The sequence below is a fragment of the Tripterygium wilfordii genome, chromosome 17 (assembly GCF_013401445.1).
Source record: "Tripterygium wilfordii isolate XIE 37 chromosome 17, ASM1340144v1, whole genome shotgun sequence".
Classification (NCBI taxonomy): domain Eukaryota; kingdom Viridiplantae; phylum Streptophyta; class Magnoliopsida; order Celastrales; family Celastraceae; genus Tripterygium; species Tripterygium wilfordii.
In genome coordinates, this window is record NC_052248.1 from 2,980,600 (window position 1) to 3,000,526 (window position 19,927).

The 19,927-nt window shown below is 35.5% G+C and overlaps 1 protein-coding gene and 1 long non-coding RNA gene across 7 annotated transcripts; one reads left to right on the top strand and one right to left on the bottom strand.

The window, feature by feature from the left end:
- Positions 1–8,558: 8,558 nt before the first annotated feature.
- On the bottom strand, positions 8,559–11,546 carry LOC119981806 (receptor-like protein 7). Its single transcript, XM_038824948.1, has one exon. It carries the CDS (start codon positions 11,544–11,546, stop codon positions 8,559–8,561), a length of 2,988 nt encoding a protein of 995 aa, XP_038680876.1.
- Positions 11,547–12,998: 1,452 nt separating this feature from the next.
- Positions 12,999–17,298, top strand: LOC119982467. 6 transcript variants are annotated; one of them, XR_005464412.1, is made up of 6 exons: positions 12,999–13,159; positions 13,340–13,572; positions 13,682–13,744; positions 13,827–14,892; positions 15,531–15,674; positions 16,377–17,298. It is a non-coding gene; the product is annotated as an uncharacterized LOC119982467 (long non-coding RNA). The 6 variants fall into 6 exon arrangements; XR_005464411.1 differs by having other exon boundaries at positions 16,667–17,298; XR_005464410.1 differs by having other exon boundaries at positions 16,700–17,298.
- The last annotated feature ends 2,629 nt before the right edge of the window (positions 17,299–19,927 follow it).

The window sequence follows — 19,927 nt, forward strand, 5'->3', positions numbered from 1 at the left end:
CTTTCCATTATCATCAATTTCAATCCTGTCAAAATGGAATTTGCAAGATTTGGAATTTGCAAGTGATGGACAAATAAAGGCAAATAAATGTGGGATGATGAATGTAACAAAGGCATCAAAAACACGGGAATTGGGCAAATAAATGTAGGAATGATGAGTGTAACAGAGCATCAAAAACATGAGAACTGGAAGCATTGAACATGCAAAAGCTGTACTAGAGAAATTTATCAAAGTAAAGTAAAGACATGCTCATTATTAAAACCCAATTAATGGCCGTGAGCCGGACCACAGATGGTAGTGTAGATGGATTTTACTCTTGAAGGCTGCTGACAGAATCTGGCAATTCCAAATTGGTCCAGTTACAGAGTTTAAAACATAACTCCCCAAAATTTCTAGTGTTTGGACTTCCGTACCATATCCATGACTGCGGCCAACATGTGCTCCAGCCTTTGCTGTCCCTCTTCTAGTGTTTGTAGCCCCATCTCTAGCCGGGCTATCGCTGTACGCATGCGATCTGATTGTGGAGATGCTGCAACTGCTGATGAGGAATCACTAGGTGGTGATGCTGAGTGACCTTCTTGGGTCTGCTTCTTTCCAGCAGAAGTTGTTTTCAAATGGCTGATGCTCTGACGCCATGTCCTTCTTTCCAGCATGGTGACTTGATATCCCAAAGAGGCTCGAGGCCGAGGAGGTCGAATGCTTTTGAACAAAAGCAACCTTGTGATAAGCCGTGGGAAAAATAACTTCCCCACCTTTGTTGGCTTCTTCTCGACAAAATCCTTGGCTTTGAAGATCGTGGCCAGATAGATCTTCCCAATATCAAACCACTGCCCTTTATACATAGTAATAATCATACTGTTGGACAGGAATTTTATTCTAGGGTATAAAGAACATTGTCTATTCCATCTGCAACAGATCCAAGTTGTACTGTGATCTCAGTGATTGCTTCGTGCAATTTATCTGGGTCATGAGTACGTGCTTGTCTGCCCCATGACATATATCGAACACCTTGTATGGCATGCTTTGAAACCATAAGTTGCCTTTTGTAGTCTTGAACTTTGTCGGTTGCTTTTTTAAGTCTCATTTTGGTTTCCCTCAAAGCTTCTTGTAGAGATTCGATGGTTTTCTGGGGATCGTCCTCGTATACGTCTTCCTTTATAGGGGAGAGGTTGAATCTGGGATCATTTTCACCTTCCTCTTCTTTAGAAGTAGAACCTTCATCAGTTCTAGACCTTTTTGCAAGTGGAGAGTTAGGAGTATCCATCCTTGAAGATTTCTTGAGGAAGATGAACAAAGTGTTGGACCAAGACTTAGCGTCTAGGTCAACATTGTGTTTTTGATGATTGTGTATGATTGTGAAGATGGAGACGGAGATGAAGATGGCTCAGAGAGAAAACACGCTTTTGCCAGAAATGATTGAGATGGAGATGAAGACGAAGATGGCTCTGCATATGCGAAGACATTCGCGGTGCCTGTCACATCAGTATTTACTTTACTGTCACCTTCCACTGTTATTTTCCTGCTTGAGGACGAATTTTTTTCTTCCTGCTTCTCTTTTCAACCAGATAATAATAAAAAAACAAAACTGTCACACTCAACTGTTCATTTCCCCGCTTGAGGACGACTCTTTTCTCTTTTTTTTTCTTTTTTTTTTCAACTAGATAAAAATAAAATAGAATAATAATAAAAAAACTTTCACACTCCCCGAGAGATTACGAATATTTGCACAGTGAGGCAGGGGACATAACAGACGATCAGGATTTAATCTAAGCATGACCTTTTAAGCTGTCTGATAAGAGATTCCAACGGTGGTGGAGAACATGGCTCTGATGGTGATGGTGGTAATAAACATAGATCACAAGTCTCCGGAAGCTTTCTCTTGTTGTTGATGCATCTCTCTTGGTTTCCGTCTCTGGTCATGTAACCTTTCAAGCGCTTCACATCGGACAACTTCACTGACTTTACAATAAAATCCTCTACTCCTTCTTCCAAGCATCTGTCGATTCGAGTCACTATGTTCTCAGATGACCTGATTACCACCGGAATCTCTCTCAAGGCAGACGATTGCTTGATTTTCTTTAGCAACTCATCTCCTGTCATTCCAGGCATACAGTAATTGGTGATAATTAGATCCACTTTCAAACTATCAAACCCAACAGGACAATTATTCTCCTCGTCTAATCCCAGAAACTGAAGTATTCTTATTCCACTGTCCACTGCAGTTACTTTACAGGAAGTAATCTTGAGCAACCTTTCAATGACTGGTCTATTAACAAGGCTGTCATCGACAGCCAAAACGTAAACCTCCTCAGAATCAGACATAGAATGATCCATTCCCACTTGATCAACAAGAAAATTAAGAGTCAATTTCCTCACAAACTGTCCCATTATATTTTTTTGTTGTTCATTTTCATTGTTTTAGCAATTCACAACTGTAATCTTGTACTATAAGGATGGCAAAGACATGAGTGAATTGGTTTTTTTTTTTTTTTTTTTTTGTTTTTTTTTTTTCATGCATGACTATGAACTTATTTAGTTTGACAAAATGCAATGACTGTGCCTACGTGAATGCATGAGAGAAGAAACCGATAATGGAAATTACAATTAAAAATGTGTAAAACAAAACATCAACGACAAATGAATAAATCACACAAAAATAGAATATGCCATTACACTGGGTAACCTAAACTTCTGGAGGTTTCGGACATGGATCTAGGGCTTTATAAAGTGCTTGGGTAAGTTTATCTAACTATTCCGCGAGGTCCCAGATCATGTTGCTTTTAAAATCCCAACTATTGGGACAAAAGCTCCTCCCTTAACTTTTAAGGGAAGTCGATCCGGTGAGGATATCTTCCACTACCCATGCGGAGACGGAATCTCACGAGAATAGTGGTCAACCCTCTCTAATACTAAAGGTAGAGCCCAGCTGGTAGGCTACAGTGAGTGTAAATGTATGAGATGACAAATACTTTACCACAACAAAATAAATCAACATCTCTGACATATAAAGGAAATAAACAATTAATCATACAAAAAGAAGCAACCGTAGCCAATCAATTTAATCATATGGGCTTGACCCTCTTAGGTTTAAAAAACCTGATTTCCCCAGCAGAGTCGCCAGTTGTCGCAACCAGGGTCACGACGCGGACCGGCCTGGGAGGATGAAAAATGTTTAGAGTCGCCACCAATTGATTTAAGGTGCAATTGGACACCGTAAAGACCTGCGAACCAGAGAAAAGGGTACGGGGATCGATTGAGTGTGGGGAAGGTGTTAGGCACCCCACAACTCCCGTTTGAAAACGGTTACCCTAATTAATTTCATGGCTATCTTATGGATACTTGCTCTTTGCAAGATATAATTGTTAAAGTTTGAATTATTACTTTCAACACACTTATCAACTTATGATAGTGTTTGAAAAAAAGCTTGGCATATTACTATCAATTTATGATGGTTTTGGGAAAAGATTTGTAAGAATACTATCAACTTATGATAGCATTAAAAGAAATTGTAATATTACTAAAACTTATGATAGTTTTTATTTGGAGACACACTACCAACTTTTGGTAGATTTAATTTAAAACACCAACTTTTGGTGTTAATGATAAAATGTCCTACCAACTTTTGGTAGGTTTAATTTTAGATACCAACTTATGGTTTATTTAATAAAATGCCCTACCAACTTTTAGTAGGTTTAATTTTAAATACCAACTTATGGCATAAATGATAAAATGACCTACCAACTTTTGGTAGGTTTAATTTTAAATACCAACTTATGGCATAAATGATAAAATGACCTACCAACTTTTGGTAGGTTTAATTTTAAATACCAACTTATGGTATAAATGATTATTTGGAAAAGTGTCATCTATCAATTTAACCTATTATTGCCAACTTATGGCAAATTCATAAATGAAATCAAATAAGGTTCATAATTCAAATAAAGGAAATCAACTTATGATTTCTTTAATTGAAATGACCTATATTCAATTTTAAGCCTATATATTCATAATCCACACTTGTACAAATAATCCAAATAATAAATGTCGAAATTATACAAATCGACATGAATAAGATAAATTACACAATAAGGGGGCCAAATATACACAAATTGCAATAAACCAAACAAAATCTTGAAATTGCTCAAGCCTCCATCAACTCGTCCAAATAATATCCAAGCCCGAGCCTCGTCCAACAAAACAAACATAAAGAGAGGGAAAAATAGAATACTCAAATGTAAATCAAGATTTAAATCGAATCAAGACCACATTATGAGATTCACACGTATCCAAACCAAGAAAATCAAATCCAAATATGGTCTCTCCCGCTTTTTCCAACAAGAAATAGAAGAAAAAAATGCAAAGAGAAAGGGCTCAACATATTAGTATCGAAAACACTCCCAAGCATCACATATGTCCAAGGTGAATGCAAGAAACACCATGTCTATTCTTAGTCAACATCCGAGGATGCTAAAAAATGAATCAAACATTGAAATCAAGTGTAAATAGAGCAATACTTGAGTGAAAGATATGAGGGGTATGAAGCTTCTACCAAAAAATCCAAAGAATCGGTTTTCCCCTTCTCTCCTTCTCTCCTTCTCTTCTTCTCTTCTTCCTCTCCCCTCTCTTCCTCTCTTCCTCTCTTCTTTTTTTTGTTTTTCTTCACCAAAAGCCAAAGCCTCTCCTTTTTTTCTTCCTCTCTCTCACGCCTCCTCTCTTCCTCTCTTTTTTTTTTTTTTGTTTTTGTTTCCTCTCTCTCCAAACCAAAGTCTCTTCTCCCCTCTTCTTATTCTTTTTCTTCCCCAATTTGTGCCACATTTCTCTCTTTGTCTCCTTCTTTGTCTCCTTCTTTTCATTCTTTTTCTTTCCCCAATTTGTGCCACATTTCTCTCTTTGTCTCTTTCTTTCTATTCTTTTTCTTTCCCCAATTTGTGCCACATTTATCTCTTTGTCTCCTTCTTTTTATTCTTGGCTTTTTCTTTCTTATTTTTTACTTTTTCATTCTTCTAGCAAAAACAATAAAAAGATGTGACATTTTTTTTTTAAAACAATTCTCTTATTTTTAGATATTTTCTAAGATTTGATCTTATTGGGTCAAGATTTGAGTATTTAAAGATCCAAGAAAAGGATTATGAATATCTATGGGCTTGTAGGTCAAAGAAATGAGTTTTTACATTTTTTTATGTATTTTTTCTATTTTTTTGTATTTTTTGTATTTTTGGCCGGACGAAAACCGGGTACTACAGGTTTATAATCATCTTAATTTACCTATAGAAGGTTCTCTTTTTATATGAGTTAGGAAAAGGGTTAAGTATTGAAAAACCTCTGTACTTTTAAAAAATATTAAACAAGCCCATGTTCAATTTTTCAGGTTAAACAAGCCATTCTACTTTGCGTATCGGGCTCCGTTGGCCCCCTATACAAAATTTCCATTCAAAGCGTTGACGTGACAAAGAATATATGACTTCTTTTACTTCAAGAAAACAAGTTGAGATCCCACGCGATGTGTGGGTATATTCCATCAATTTATCTAATTTTTTATAAATATTTTTGGGCAATTTTCATTAACTTGCTTCATATTAATCTTTTTCCACACATTTTAAATAAATTCTGCACATTTATTCTCAATTGAGTATAAATTTTTTTATTTAATTAATTCCTAATCTATTGTCCTTTTGTCTACTCTCAACTTTCCCCTTCCATTTTTTTTAAGTTTCGAAAAAAAATTCAAGTTAGATTAACTACTAACATACTTATAGGCAATTCATAATGATATATTTTATCATTTAACTTACTCGAGTGTCAGCAATTATAATTATAATTATCTATATTAAATAGTTAATGCGAACTTTTTTTTTTAAATTTTGGCTAATTTTCTTATTTTGCTTAAAATTGTATCATTGGATGAATGTTAAAGTTAGCAATATCTTTCAGGATAAGATTATTTATTTTACCGGACAATAGTTATAGCTATTAATATTAAATATCAATATTGGATAATTAGTTTTAATTTGGCTACTGGCAGTGGCAATAGCATTAGTTTTTACTAAAATTTGCGCTTCTCTTAATGACAATTTGGTACAACTTATAAGCTAAGGGCAAACGCACTATCAAATATCCTAGATAATTTAACTTATAAATTCTAATTAGCTCCAAAAAATAAGCTTCAAATGAAACTTAATTTTTGAACTTATAAGTTTTTTTTAATTTATTCTTTTCTTTTATTAAGATAATATTATAAAAATTTTCAGTATTAAGTTTACTTTTATTTATATAAAAATATCTTGTAATATATAAGTTTAAATTTTAAAAAAAAATCTATAATAAAATAAATAAATTTACCAAAAAATAAAATCATAAAATAACAAATTACAAGCATTTGACAACTTATAAGCTAATGTCAGCTATAAGATTTACCACAAATACCTGACAGGTTATTTAACTGCTTATAAGCAAGTTTGTTTTTCACTGCTTATAAACTAATTTATTTTGATAGCAAATAAGCTCTAATTGCTCTAGGAAACGGAGTCCTAGTAGCACATTATGTCAATTTAGTAATAAAAAATAAATATATTGTTTGTATAATTAATTTTTTAAAATGTTATAACCGAAAAAAACCTATAATTTGGGAAACACTAGCTATCATTGAAATTTCAAAGTCTTTCCCTCACTAAAAGTTAAGTCAAGCATGTCTTGTCCACTTGATTTGAAGTAATGAAACTGCTCAATTTTTTTTGGACTTGCATGGGAGAGAAGTCTTCGAAAGACGTAGATTGATTTTTGGATATTTAGGTCTATTTAAAAAACATTGATATAAGTATTCATAAAAATGTCAATTACATCATTATCTTTGCTATATACCACTAAAACAGTAACATGAAAGAAAAAATCTCAAATCCAGATGATTTCAGCCACGACTCGTTACATCACCACTACCGTTAGATTCCCCTCACTGATATGCATAATGCCCAACCAAATTCCGTCCAAAACGGCCACCGGAAAGGAAAACCCAAAGTTGGTCCCTTTTGTTTACATAATATTACCGTTTCAAACTGTAACATGGATATTAAAAAGTCAATTTACGTCATATAATGTTAATATTTTGATTGTATAGATGATTAAGAAAATAAGTCAAATTATTTGATTGTATAATATTATATTTTCAAAACAGTAACATTGAAACAGTAACATTATAACTATACAATCTCAGATCTGTACGATTTCAAATCTAAACTCAGTACATCTCATATTACGATCTCAGATCTTATATTAGATCTCACATCTAAAAAGATGAAAAACTAGAACAAGAAAAAAAAAATCTGGTGTGTAAAGCGCTAATTGGCCCTGATGTTATTTTGAAGTTACCAACTTTAGGTGAATTATAATTTCCAATTCGAATCGAGTAATTGGATATCTGCCCTGGTTCATTGGGGCCATGCGCCGGTCATGTACCCATATTTGGGTCGTGATAATAATAAGTTGGTTCTTAATAATATCCAAGGAAAAGTGCATGACCTTTACTTTACTGGTTGATGGATTGTTTTTTTGATACTTGAAGCCTGGGTGGAACGTGTTATGAAACAATTAGTTCGAGAACTTAACTGGTTCATGGCACTTCTTATGCCATTTTCAGTTGTTGACTGTGCTCTTGCTTATGCATATGCTCTGTTTGGGTTTAACTTTTTCTTCTTATTTTTTGGAGTTTTGCGTATGTCAAATTTTACGGACGTTCTTTCAAGTTCTGCTTAAGGCAAACTGATCTGGATAAGAAGCTACTGGGAAGTGGAAGCGTTAGGTAAGTGATGTTATTAAACTATTAGACTGTTTTCTTTTGGAGCTTTGCGATACATGTTTCTGACTACACTCGTTGTTCACTTGATACCTAAGCATCTCAGATCTTTGTTTCCTTCTTGTTGCTCTTCTATTCTATTATGTTTTGGTGCATGACAACTAGTGCTGATTACTGATTTAGATGTTACCTTAACTCTAGTGCTAATCATGGTATGTTTTATTAAAAGGGTTTTGCAGAGGTTAATATGGCCCTGCTCTATTAGTTTTAATATCTACCTCTGAACATCAGTTTCTGGGGGATCTCGATTACCCATTTACATATTGACTTTATTAGTTTCTTGAGTTGCCATCTGCTACTGCTAGTCTTAGTTTACCATGTCTTTATTCTTTTGTTTGGCCATAAAAGTTGCATCTGCACACTCTCAATATAAGAATGTTCCCATTTGAAAAAAAAAGAAAAAAGTACTTGGACGTCAATGATTTTTTAAGAAACAAAACACACAAAAAGACTAACCAGGCAAACTTAACTTTTTAAGAAACAGCAGCAGAGCGACGTGTTTCTGGTGTTTCTGCTCCAACCAAATATAGAAGAGTTGGATACAATTTCCAGCAGCAACTAAACCTAATAAAAATAGCAGAGAGATGGAATATAATAGAGGGATAGAGAAAAACATAAAAAATTAAAAACACACACACAGAGAACTGGAACAACATAAGAAGATACTTGAACCATGTATATAATTCATACATATTGAAATGCTTTGAGAAATTCAAACTCTCTGTCTCCTTCTTCTAATCCTTCTCCTATTTTGTTGCCTCCTGCCAAACGTTTCCACAAACCATTCATGTTTCGATGCGGTGAATCTTTGTCCGCCGACAACTCCAACAGCCAGTCCACTTGCATATCCTATTGCAACCACCATCCACAAAACATATGATGAAAAACCACCCAATCCCTGATCATCTTCACCAGTCGAAGGTGATGGAGGCAATTCCCCTGCATTTCCACATAACTTAGACAATGGCTTCCCACACAATCTCAAGTTGTCTTTGTATGAATTGTTCTCAAATGTAGCAAATTGTTTTCCTTGTGGAATAGGACCTATGAGCTGATTACAAGAGACATTAAAGAATGAAAGGAATGTGAGCTGTGCGAGCTCCAGTGGAATATTTCCTGAAAGCCTGTTGCTCGAAAAATCCAATGATTCGAGCACTGTGAGGTTTTCTATACCCAATGGGATGTGGCCCGAGAGGAAGTTGTTGGAAAGGTTAAGAAAAAGGAGATTCTTCAAAGTTGTAATGGATTCGGGGATCTCCCCTTCAAATTTGTTGCTTGAAAGATCGATAGCTGCAAGGACTTTTGGTATCTTCTTATAATCCATGTTGACACCTTTGTTAACCAAAGTTAGCTGATAATTGTAAATTTGTTGTGACGCGAAACTAAATTCCATGCTAACACCTTTCTTAACCAAGGTCGTATTTTGTGCCATATACGAAAAGTGATCCACATCAAAATTTCTCATGCCATTCCACTTCTGAAAGTACTTAGATGGTAGAATGCCGGTGAAACCATTGTTGGAGATGTCAATGATTCGCAACGTTGAGAATTCGAAACCTGTTGCAGGGCTTCCAACTACACGAAAAAATTTGTTGGATCTTAAGATGAGGACCTGCAGATTATGCATAGCTCCCAACCAAAAGGGGAATGTGTCACTAATCTGATTGTCGCCAAGATTTAGAAACTCTAACATTCTATGATTAGTCAATGACCTCGGTAATGTTCCTTGCAGTGCATTATGACCTAAGTTGATCATCCTCAACTTACTTCCATTCGTTAATGTTTCAGGAATGGTTCCGTGGAAGAAGTTTTGTTCAAGATTTAAAATGTTCAAATTGTTCACCTTGTCGAACAAACATTGTGGAAGCATGCCACTCAAGTTGTTGAATGACAAATCAAGGGCATACACGTAAGGTAGATTGCAGAAGGTTGCAGAAATTTCTCCACTGAAACTGTTATTTGAGAAGGTGTAGTCGTGAATGGAAGGTGGTGGTCTGGGGACTGGATCTTGGATCTTGTTACCACGTACCATTAGGACTTTTAGATTATGAAGACGTGATATCAATTCAGGTTGCTCAAAGCCAGTCAAAGAATTGAAACCAAGTACAACAACCTCCAAAGTTGCTCTACTTATGTTCCATAACCAGCTCGGAATCTTGCCGTGGATTTTATTTCCGATAAGATTCAAGATCTCCAATTTATCTTGGTACCTAAGGAAGTCAGGGAACTCCCTCAAGTTGCACGAGCCGAGTGCTAGCACTTGCAGCTTTCGAAGAGTGGCGTTTGCATTGGTCACATGGAGCAATGTAAAATCATTCCCTGATATATCAACCCTTTTCATGTGTTGGAGGTTGAAAAATGGGTTTAGATTAACAATGCCGCTCAAGTGATTTCCCCTTAAATAAATAGCTTCAAGATACACAAGTTCGGAAATTTGATGAGGAAAAGGGCCGTGGAATTCATTATAACCAAGGTCTAAGATGGTTAACCGAGTGAGGTTTGTTAGCCAATGTGGAATTTGACCTCTTAAATGGTTAGAGGTGAGTAGTAAATGATTGAGTTGAGTGAAGTTTTTGACAAAGTGAGGGATTTCACCACTCATTTTGCAATTCTCAAGGTCCAACTGAAGGAATTCGGTTTGCTTTTCAAGCCATGACAATGACCCACAATTAAAATTATCATTGCCTGAAATTGAGAAAGAGGTAAGCTCTGTAAGGTTTGCCAATGAAGAAGGGATTTGGCCAGAGAAGTTATTCTCACCGAGTTTGAGGTAGGTGATCTTGCTAAGATTACCGAGGGAAGATGGGATTGGGCCCCAAAAATTGCAACTAACAATATCCAATGCAATCAAGGAATGAAGGTTACCTATTGAAGGAGGTAGTCCACCTGAGAATTTTGTAATTGGAAGCAATAAAAACTTAAGAGGAGAGCCCCAGTGAAATTCAGGCAGATGACCAACAAGTTCGTCATTCATCCCCACATTGAGAAACTGTAGATTTGGTAGTGCAAAAATTCCCATTGGAAATTTGCCAAGCAGGCCACAATTATAGAGACTAAGAGAAGACAATGAAGACAAATTTGCAACCTTTTTAGGGATTGCAGCAGATAAGTCTACATTGTCAAGATGCAGTTTCTCAATATGAGTTAAATTTTGAACTAACCATGTCAGGTCAGGACTTGTGAGCTCTAGCATTTTTGATTCAGATGTACCTGAATCTCCTGTCAAATCAAGAGATCTCAATCTACTCAACCCTGCTATTTCTAATGAAATCTTGCCATGGAATCTGGAGGAGGAAAGATTGAGATGAGCTAGCCTTGGAAAACTGCCAAACTCAGACGGGATTTGGGAGGAGTTGAAATGATTGTCCGCGAGGTTAAGCCTCTGAAGGTGGCGTAGACTGAAGAGGCTGCTGCTGGAATTGATAGAACCATAGAGGCAGCTGCTACTGAGGTCAAGGTTAGTGACGCGGCCGATGTGCTGATCACACACCACACCATCCCACAAGCAGCAGTCTGGATTCCCTCCTTGTTGATTCCATGATATCGTCTTTGGATAAGCAGAGGCATAAGATGAAGCTGACTTGTCAATAACAAAACTTTGCTTGAATTGCAGCAATGCCAAGCTTTCTTCATTGTGACATAGTAGTGATGTAATGTACATTGGAAGGACCAAGATTGAAAGCAAGAAAAGCAAGGTCATAAATCGCAAGTGATACAAAAAGGAAGAAGCCATTGGATATATGATGAGATGAAGAATAAACGGAGATATAAGCAGCCATTTATAAGCGTACGACTAAGGAAACACTTGCATTCATTGATATGTGAAAAATTTTCACTTGCCAACAAAACAAATTTCCAGTCTTCCACTACCCAAAAAATTTTCAAAGTCTTCCTCTAACCAAAAAATTTTCAAAGTCTTTCTGTTAAGAAGTAATCTATTCTTAGTTTTGAATAATCTGTTATTAGTTCGATCTGGCATGCTTTTATTACGAATTGGCTTGAGGGTCCAATCCCATTAGGTGAGCTTTAGTTGCACCATGACCTTTTCGAACTACATCTCGACTTATGTTTGACTCTTTGTTTTTTAGGTATTGGATCCCCACATCCCACCTCTTCAACGAGAGACAAATATCGGTTTAGGGGCGAAATAACTTGGATTGGAATTTTCAATATTGAAGCAACTAATTGGATCAAAGATAAGTTTGAAGCGTCAATGTAACAATACACTGTGATGTTTAGTGTTCAATAACAAAGAAACGACATGCACAATTGGTCACACTATTACACTAAGGTAAAAAGAAGGTGAGGAGCACATTCTAGTTAATATGACAAAGTATTTTACGATTAATCAATGGAAATTAATTCTTAATTAAGCTTGTGGAAGGATTAATAATTGGTAAGAATTTGATGCAGTGTGTTGTGGTAAGATGTAGAAAATCGAACACAGAGATATAGTACAACCCTTCCCAAAAGTCTAGATTGAGTAATAAACTAGTAATATGAGAAAATTCAGCTCTCGCTCAAAAGCGACCGTCTATTAATCTTAAATTCAATAATCAACTACTAAAACAAAGTCAAGTACACATTTGATATAATTAGATGAAGAATAAAACCAAGATATATAAGCCAGCCATTTATTAGCGTACAACTAAGGAAATACTAATTACCATCGTTGGAATTTCAAAGTCTTCCATTCACTCAAAGTAAAGTATATCTATTTAAGAATACTAATAGGAGAGGCAAGGCTGTACAATTGCGGGCGAGTTCCCTGTTATTTTTCTACTCTCGCGTGTGGTCTCTGATTCTTTTCATATTTGTGGGGCCTACATGTATCTCTCTCGCTTTTATTTTTGTTTGTGCATCTCACGCGTTTGGATAAGGAACAAGTCAGTACAATTTCGGGCGAGTGTCTGATAAATTTCCTGCTCTAGCGTGTGACTTTTTTTGGTGTTGCTTTGCAGGTCCCACATATTTTACTTCGTCTGTTTTTGTGGTGTGGTCCCACTGCAATTACTTAGAACAACACCTGTACATAAGCATTTGACACGTGCTTTCATGGTTTTGACACCATCTTTCTATTTTGCTTGACGAAAGTCATAAACGACCTTTTTATATTGAGAAAAAATTGTATAACTAAGGGTCATTTTGGAAATTCAAAAGTCTTGACAGGTAGTATGGGTTTATCTTTCCTTCTTCCTGAAGTCGACTCTGGCATCCTCTCTCTCTCCCTTTGGTTGGCTTTATTCTTTCTGTGTGTTTCTTCCTAGGGTTTCCAGGCTAACCATGGCTTCCTGAGATTTTACATTAACCATGGTGAGTTGCCAATTTTTTTGTTCCTTTTGGGTTTAGTTCGATAGTTTTTTTGGCATTTTCTGTGTAAGAAAGAGGGAGGCGAAGTCATCGGCTGTTCTTTGTTTTTGTATCATCGTAGTTTTGATTCGATTGGTGCGTTTACGCTGTATCTTTCCCAACTAACTAATGGTTTTTGTTTAGATCTCGATCAGACCTACATGCTCAAATATGACAGCGTTCATGGTTTGTGGAACAAGCATGAGTTTAAGGTCAAGGACGAGAAGACACTTCTTTTCGATATTGGGGGTTTATCTCGGGTTCAAGAGGTGATTATCTGTGGTGTGGTTGGTTGTTGGCCCAAGGAGATGTGTGTCTCACCTCTTTGGGTCAAGAAGAATTCCTTCGGCAAAGCCTAAAGCAGGCTCCTACTGTTGGTAACCTCGAATTCACTTTCTATGAGGTCATTTTTTAAACCGCTGGATTAAAGCATCAAATTAGGGATTTATGACTCATGCATGAAATTCATTTTTTTTCCCCTTTCAGATTTACTGGATTCTGCATCGACTGGAGTTCACTGGGTTACTTTGATGGCTGAACAGTGAGAAGGTTGGTATTTATTCGAAGAGAGTAGTGTAGTTTTCACAGTCCAATATATCGTTGTAACAAAATATGATTTTTGGTTGTTCAGGATTTCAAGGGTAGGATTGCTGGAGTCCTGAACAGTTTGACTTCAGCGCCACATATATATATAGACACAATACATCTCAAAATCAAGTTTTTCTTATTGAGGACACAACTATGTATCTTAAGAAGTTTGAGTTTGTTAATGGTTATTTGATGAAAATCTTTCTGGTGTAGGTCGACTTTGCTTTGTGTTGCTTTAAACTCCATTATATACACAAATTTTTGAATTCAACAATTTTGGGATGCTTAGTGGCCTTTCCTACGCTTAACTCTGGTGGTGTATTTGTTTTCTAATTCTTCTCTGTTTTTTGAGTTAATTTTATGCTGTTGTGAGTTTTTTTCCTGATTTGTTTACGTTCCTTTTTTTTTACATATAGTTTCTACATTTGACTTTAAGTTGGCTTTTGATGAAGGACCTTGGCCAAAAAGACTGCTTATGTATGCCAATCCATGATTTCACTACTTTGCTGCATCATAATCACAATATCTCTGATTTGTTGAATATTAATGCTTCTCACATGATCTTTGGTTTCCAGGAAAGGTCACGAATACTGTTATGGTTTGCTCTAATCACTTTCAGATGCATTGCACTATTGAAATGGTTTCCCTCCATTTTAAATCACAATTGTTGGATGGCGATTTGGAGATGGAGATGGAGATCGAGATGGATTTGGATTTTTATTTTGGGTGGAGTGACACGTGTTGGTCGATTTTGGGTGGCTTGCGATAGTTCACCGGGCTCTGTCCCTTTTTATTGGGGTAGCTCTGTCCATGTTGGTCGTTCAATTACATGTATTTCTGTCATGTGTTTGCGTCCACTATTTTGATCGGATACATTGATTAGTCAGTGGATAAATTTTGTTCATAAATTGCATTCATGTGATGATATCAAAGATCTTACAATTTACAATGCCTGAAGAATTTTTCTTTTCTTCTTTCAACTACTGATGTTGGCTGCATTCTTCAGTTTTGCATTCTTAAGTACTGCATCAGGGGCTGTCTGGAGAAGCTGGTGGAAGAGATGGCAAACGTTGATCAGCATTTAAGACTTCTTATCAGTATTTGTGAAGGTAATTTTGTGAGACACTTTATTTGATCTTTCTTAGTTTGTCTTCTCCTAAGTTAAATGGTATGGTTAGATGTTATGTGTCATTGCTGCGCTCAAAGTCAAGTTGGTGAAACTACCCTAAATGATTATAGCTCATGGTCACATCAAAAAATGAAGCTGTTTTCTTGAGTTGTTGTTTGTGGACAATTCAGATTTATTTATTTTTTCTTTTTCTTTGCTCAAGATTGGCCAATGCCTAAGAACTATGTTATAATCATATTGAAGCATTTATTTAATAGTATCTTAGCTAAGGTTTTTTTGCATATTTGTAACCATACTCGATGCTTTGGCTAATAGAAAGTAATTTCACGCTGTATCGTATGGTCCTACACCATAAACCTATAAATATTTGATTTTTTACTCAGCTGAATCTATCAACACGGGGAAGGCTTTGTGGTCCTTCCTTTCTCCAGTGTGATTGTCATGGTTTGATTTTGGATATGATTTTTGGAGTGATTTCTTTCAAATTTTTTGCCACAATGATTTGAGTTTGGAATTTCTTTGTCTCGCAATTGATATTAACAAGCAGGTGAATATTCGATTTTTTTTCCTTTGTCGATAATATGTTGTCTGATGTTTTTTTCCTTAAAAAATTTCTAGGAAAAAAAAAAAGAATGGGAGGAGACTACCACCACCGTAATGAACGTGCAGACGGATGCGTTGTTGTCAAACAGTGGCTTCTCCTAACAATATTACTATGGATGGACTTTTAAAGTTATATAGAATATGGCATTAGTTGTCAAGGTACGTCTATTGTAAGCCTTAATTATAGCTTTTCATTTATACGTACTCTTCATTTTCAGATATGCTTAGAAACTTCTTTAAGCTTTGGGCATTGGTTTATCATTTGATTTGTTATTGTGGTACTTCATGATTTATTGATGGATGTCTCTTCGCTCTAATCTGGACTATGTGTTATATTGATTTGGATCAACTAATTTTGATTGCTCATCATTTTTGTGAATTTTTAGTTCTTAGGTTCTCCAAAACAGGGTTGATTAACCCACCAGCTAATCTCAAGAAGAAAAATCTCAAATTCTGTCTCTGTCATTAATGAAAAAAAACGGTGTTGATTCTCTTAACAGCAGTTGTCAATTGTCAACGAGAATGACAACTGTTGTTCTTTTCCCTCTTTTAGTTGTGGATGAAATTCTATTAGATATTATGTTCATTGCATCCTTATGTCGTGTCCTTGCATTTTTATGTAGTAAGTTTGAAGTTATGACCTGTCCTTGCTAAACTTTTCTTTACTGAAGATGAGAATCAAGTAACTTTCTATAACTTTTTATATATAATAATAGTGTGATATCACATGGTGGGAACTTCTGTGCTTCACTGGTTCTATTAATCTCCACCCTATGATGGCTTTCAAAGTCCTATTCATAGTGTGAAGAGGATTGATCCTCATTTGTGGACAGTCCAAGTTGACAACCTATTTTGTTGTAGACCTCAGATGGCTTAGTGGGTGCAATACTACCTTGCCAAGCTCCCAATACATAAAACACAATGCAGAGGCCACTCACTCCCAGGATCCATGGGATACGCTTCCTCTGGTTTTCTAACTGATGATGCTTTGGAGATCCACCAGCAATTGTAGTTTATTATAACCTGCCAGTTAATTATATCAATTGGAAACCAAGGATTCGGATAAAATTTTCAATTTTTTTGGTCGTAGTAAGGCTTTTGTGTCTTCATTTTGTATTTTTCAGTCATTAGAAGCATATTCTACATGATAGGTCAGAAACTACCAGTTTGTTTCCGTACCTCAGAAGGGTCGACATCATAGAAGATTGGGAGAACTGTTTGCCTCTGATCATTCATGCATTCAACAATCTTCAAGAGCTCATCCAAGCACCAGGATGAAGTAGCATAGTTTCTGGAGAAAACAATGAGAAAATCTGGACCCTTGGATTGCATTGAGGAGGTCCGTAGAAATAGGCTTTCCTCTCTAAAGTTTCAAATCATCTCTAAAAGTGACAATGCCTTTCTCAGTCAAAGCTACGTACAGATGATATGTGAAGTTCTTGCGAGTGTCTTCTCTAAAACTAATGAAAACATCGTACTTCCAGTGAAAGGCAGAAGAAGAAGAAGAAGAAGAGCTGCATCTGTGCTCATGATCATGGGCGCCATTGACAAAGAGTGAAGACTAAAGAGGCTTAATTGGTCCAATGAAGGTTGAGATTATTGTTGTGTAAGTTTGATACGATCTAATTCATTACATATAAGGTTATACGGAGAATATGCAGAGTAGGACTTATAGCCATACGTGGCTCTTTTGTGACTCTTTAATCCTATCACTGAACCAATAGCTGTGATCCTTAATTTCTATATTGAAATAATAGCACCATTTACTTATTAGTTAGTGTTAGTTCTATCATGTAGCCAAGCTGTGCAAGTCTATGTTCCCAAGTTCATTTTCGATAATATGGGGTTTGAGAAACTATTTAGTTACGATAATACGTGATTTTTTGTGCCCCATTGCATTTTTTGTAATTTTTCAACTTGGCTTTTCAGGTATTTGAGCTAAGATTGACGAAGGTGGGGTAAAACTCAAATATATTACTTAGAGGAAACAACATAGGTCTATCTGAAGGTATGTATATTTTCTTTTATAAACTACTCGGTATTCTTTATGATCATGTGTGCAATTTCTAGGATCTCTTTTCAGTAGCTTTTGTTGGTTGGTATGTAAAACTAATACAAAATTTTATTGGTATGATTTCTCTATACTTGCGAAAGAAATTCACCCGCGCGGAGCGCGGGTGGAGAGCTAGTTATAACAAAGAAGCCCATTGGATATGAAGAATAAAACAGAAATATAAGCCATTTTTATGGGTAACTTTTGAATTTTTCTTGGTCTACAATTTTTCGTCCAATGGTGGAGAACAGGTATGGTAGAGAAAACATAAATATGTGGTGTGATGAGGTATATCTCTCAAACCGTTGGATGAGAATTATACATTTTGAGAATTGCGGAACCAGACCCACTCAAAGGCAAGTCAAGTCATGCCCCCTGTTTTGTGCAATTATTTTTTCAAATCATTCACTGTTGGTTGAATGATTCAAAAGATAACTAACAAAAATAAATAAGGAAAAAGGAAAACATCAGCAACCTTCCACTCAGTCATAATTTATTATATCAATTACATCAAATTCATCTTTGATTATGTTTTTTTATTTGATACCTACTTCAAATAGTTTATTACTTTATTATGATTTAGGAAGGTCATGTTGCACTCAATTTTAACACGCATAAGAATTCTCCTTTTTCTTTTCTTTTTTTAAAAACATGTATTTGTTGTTTTCTTACAAAATAGAAAAAAAAATAGTGATAAGTCTCTCACTTAAAAATTTTATTTCAATAAGGACAGCCAAATATATTGTCTCCCATAGATTCTATGAAGTTTAAAACAATATTATATAAAGGACAAAGTATTTTTAATGATTTTTCGTCCAGATTTTTGTTATATTCGAACTAGATCTACTCATACTCATCACGAGATTTGTAGATCTTGTTATTTTCCTTCGATATGTCATTACATCATTATTTTCGGTAATTTTATGGTGATTTTCATGGTTTTTTGATTCTGATTTGAGATCTACAAACTGCATGTGATATATTATCTATCGGATTGAGCTCTTTTCCAAACGATGGTCATGATTTCATGAAGTTTTTCTAGCGACACAAGTGATAATCAACTGTCAATGAAGACTGAGTTTTGATCGGACTGACCTAAAGCTTCATTTCAATAGTTCATTCATCGAAAACGATGGCCAAATGGCCAACTTTCGGTGGTTGGCGTGAAGGAAGAAGAAGAGAGAAGAAGAGAGAAAATAAGAGGAAGAAGAAGTTCACGTGACACGAGAATTGCTCTCAGGGTCATTTTTATAAGTTGTTAGGTTTTATTATTTTTTCTGAAATTTTATTTTAGCTTATCCTTGTTGGAATACAACTCTTTTTTTTTTTGTTCTTTTAAGTTAAAAGCCCTACAAAATTTTAGTCAAAATTCATACGGAGCTTGTCTTGAATTAAAACTGCGGGCACACGATGACACAACACAAACGTGTGGAAGACAAATAATGAAATGACTAATTAGAAGAATTTGTTTGTGTGATTTGGTATGTATTATCTGCAAACTAAGCACGCAATGATTCAGTACAGCCAAACACAAATCAATGCAAAATATAGATAAATAATCAAAGAAGGAACAGTAAGCGACACAAGATATTTATGTGGTTCGGCAAAAGCCTACGTCCACAAACAGGGGTGAAAACAAAATTTTGTGTAAGGAGGGGTAAAGCCATCCATCCTGGACATTGTTTTTGATTATTTATTAATTATGCATTCAAAATGATGAAAAACAACAATAAAAATCAAAAGCTTATAGAATAACGATAAATAATAATTCAAAATTGATTTACAAATATTCTCAACGATTTTTCATATTTTCAAATCGTTTTATGATAACTTCGTTTAGAATAGCATCAAAAAAATATTTTTCAATGTACACGTACAAATAAATTATACCATTGGTCACCTATTCGATTTTGAAACAAATTCTTGACCATATTCATGGCAAAAAAATGTCTTCTAGTATCAATCAATTTTTGTGCAATATCACTGATTCATTTTTAGTTCTAGAAATCAACACTAGAGCGTACATCAATGAGTCAATGACATGTGTGTGGCTCTTTTTCTTGAAACAATTAAAAAACGATTTGATAATTTATTTCTACATGTATATTAAAAAATATATTTTTAATGCTATTCTAAATGAAGTTATCATGAAACAATTGAAACCAAGTAATATAACCTTCAAATATGGATCCTAATGAAGTACAAACGGCTATTCCAACAAGAAGGTGGGAGCCTCCTCCGGCCGGCAGGATTCATAAAAATTAATTGGGATGCTGCAACGGATAATCATCGACTATGCACGGGCTTCGGAAGTATTATTCGAGATGAATCGGGACAGGTTTTGGCTTCAAGCATGGAT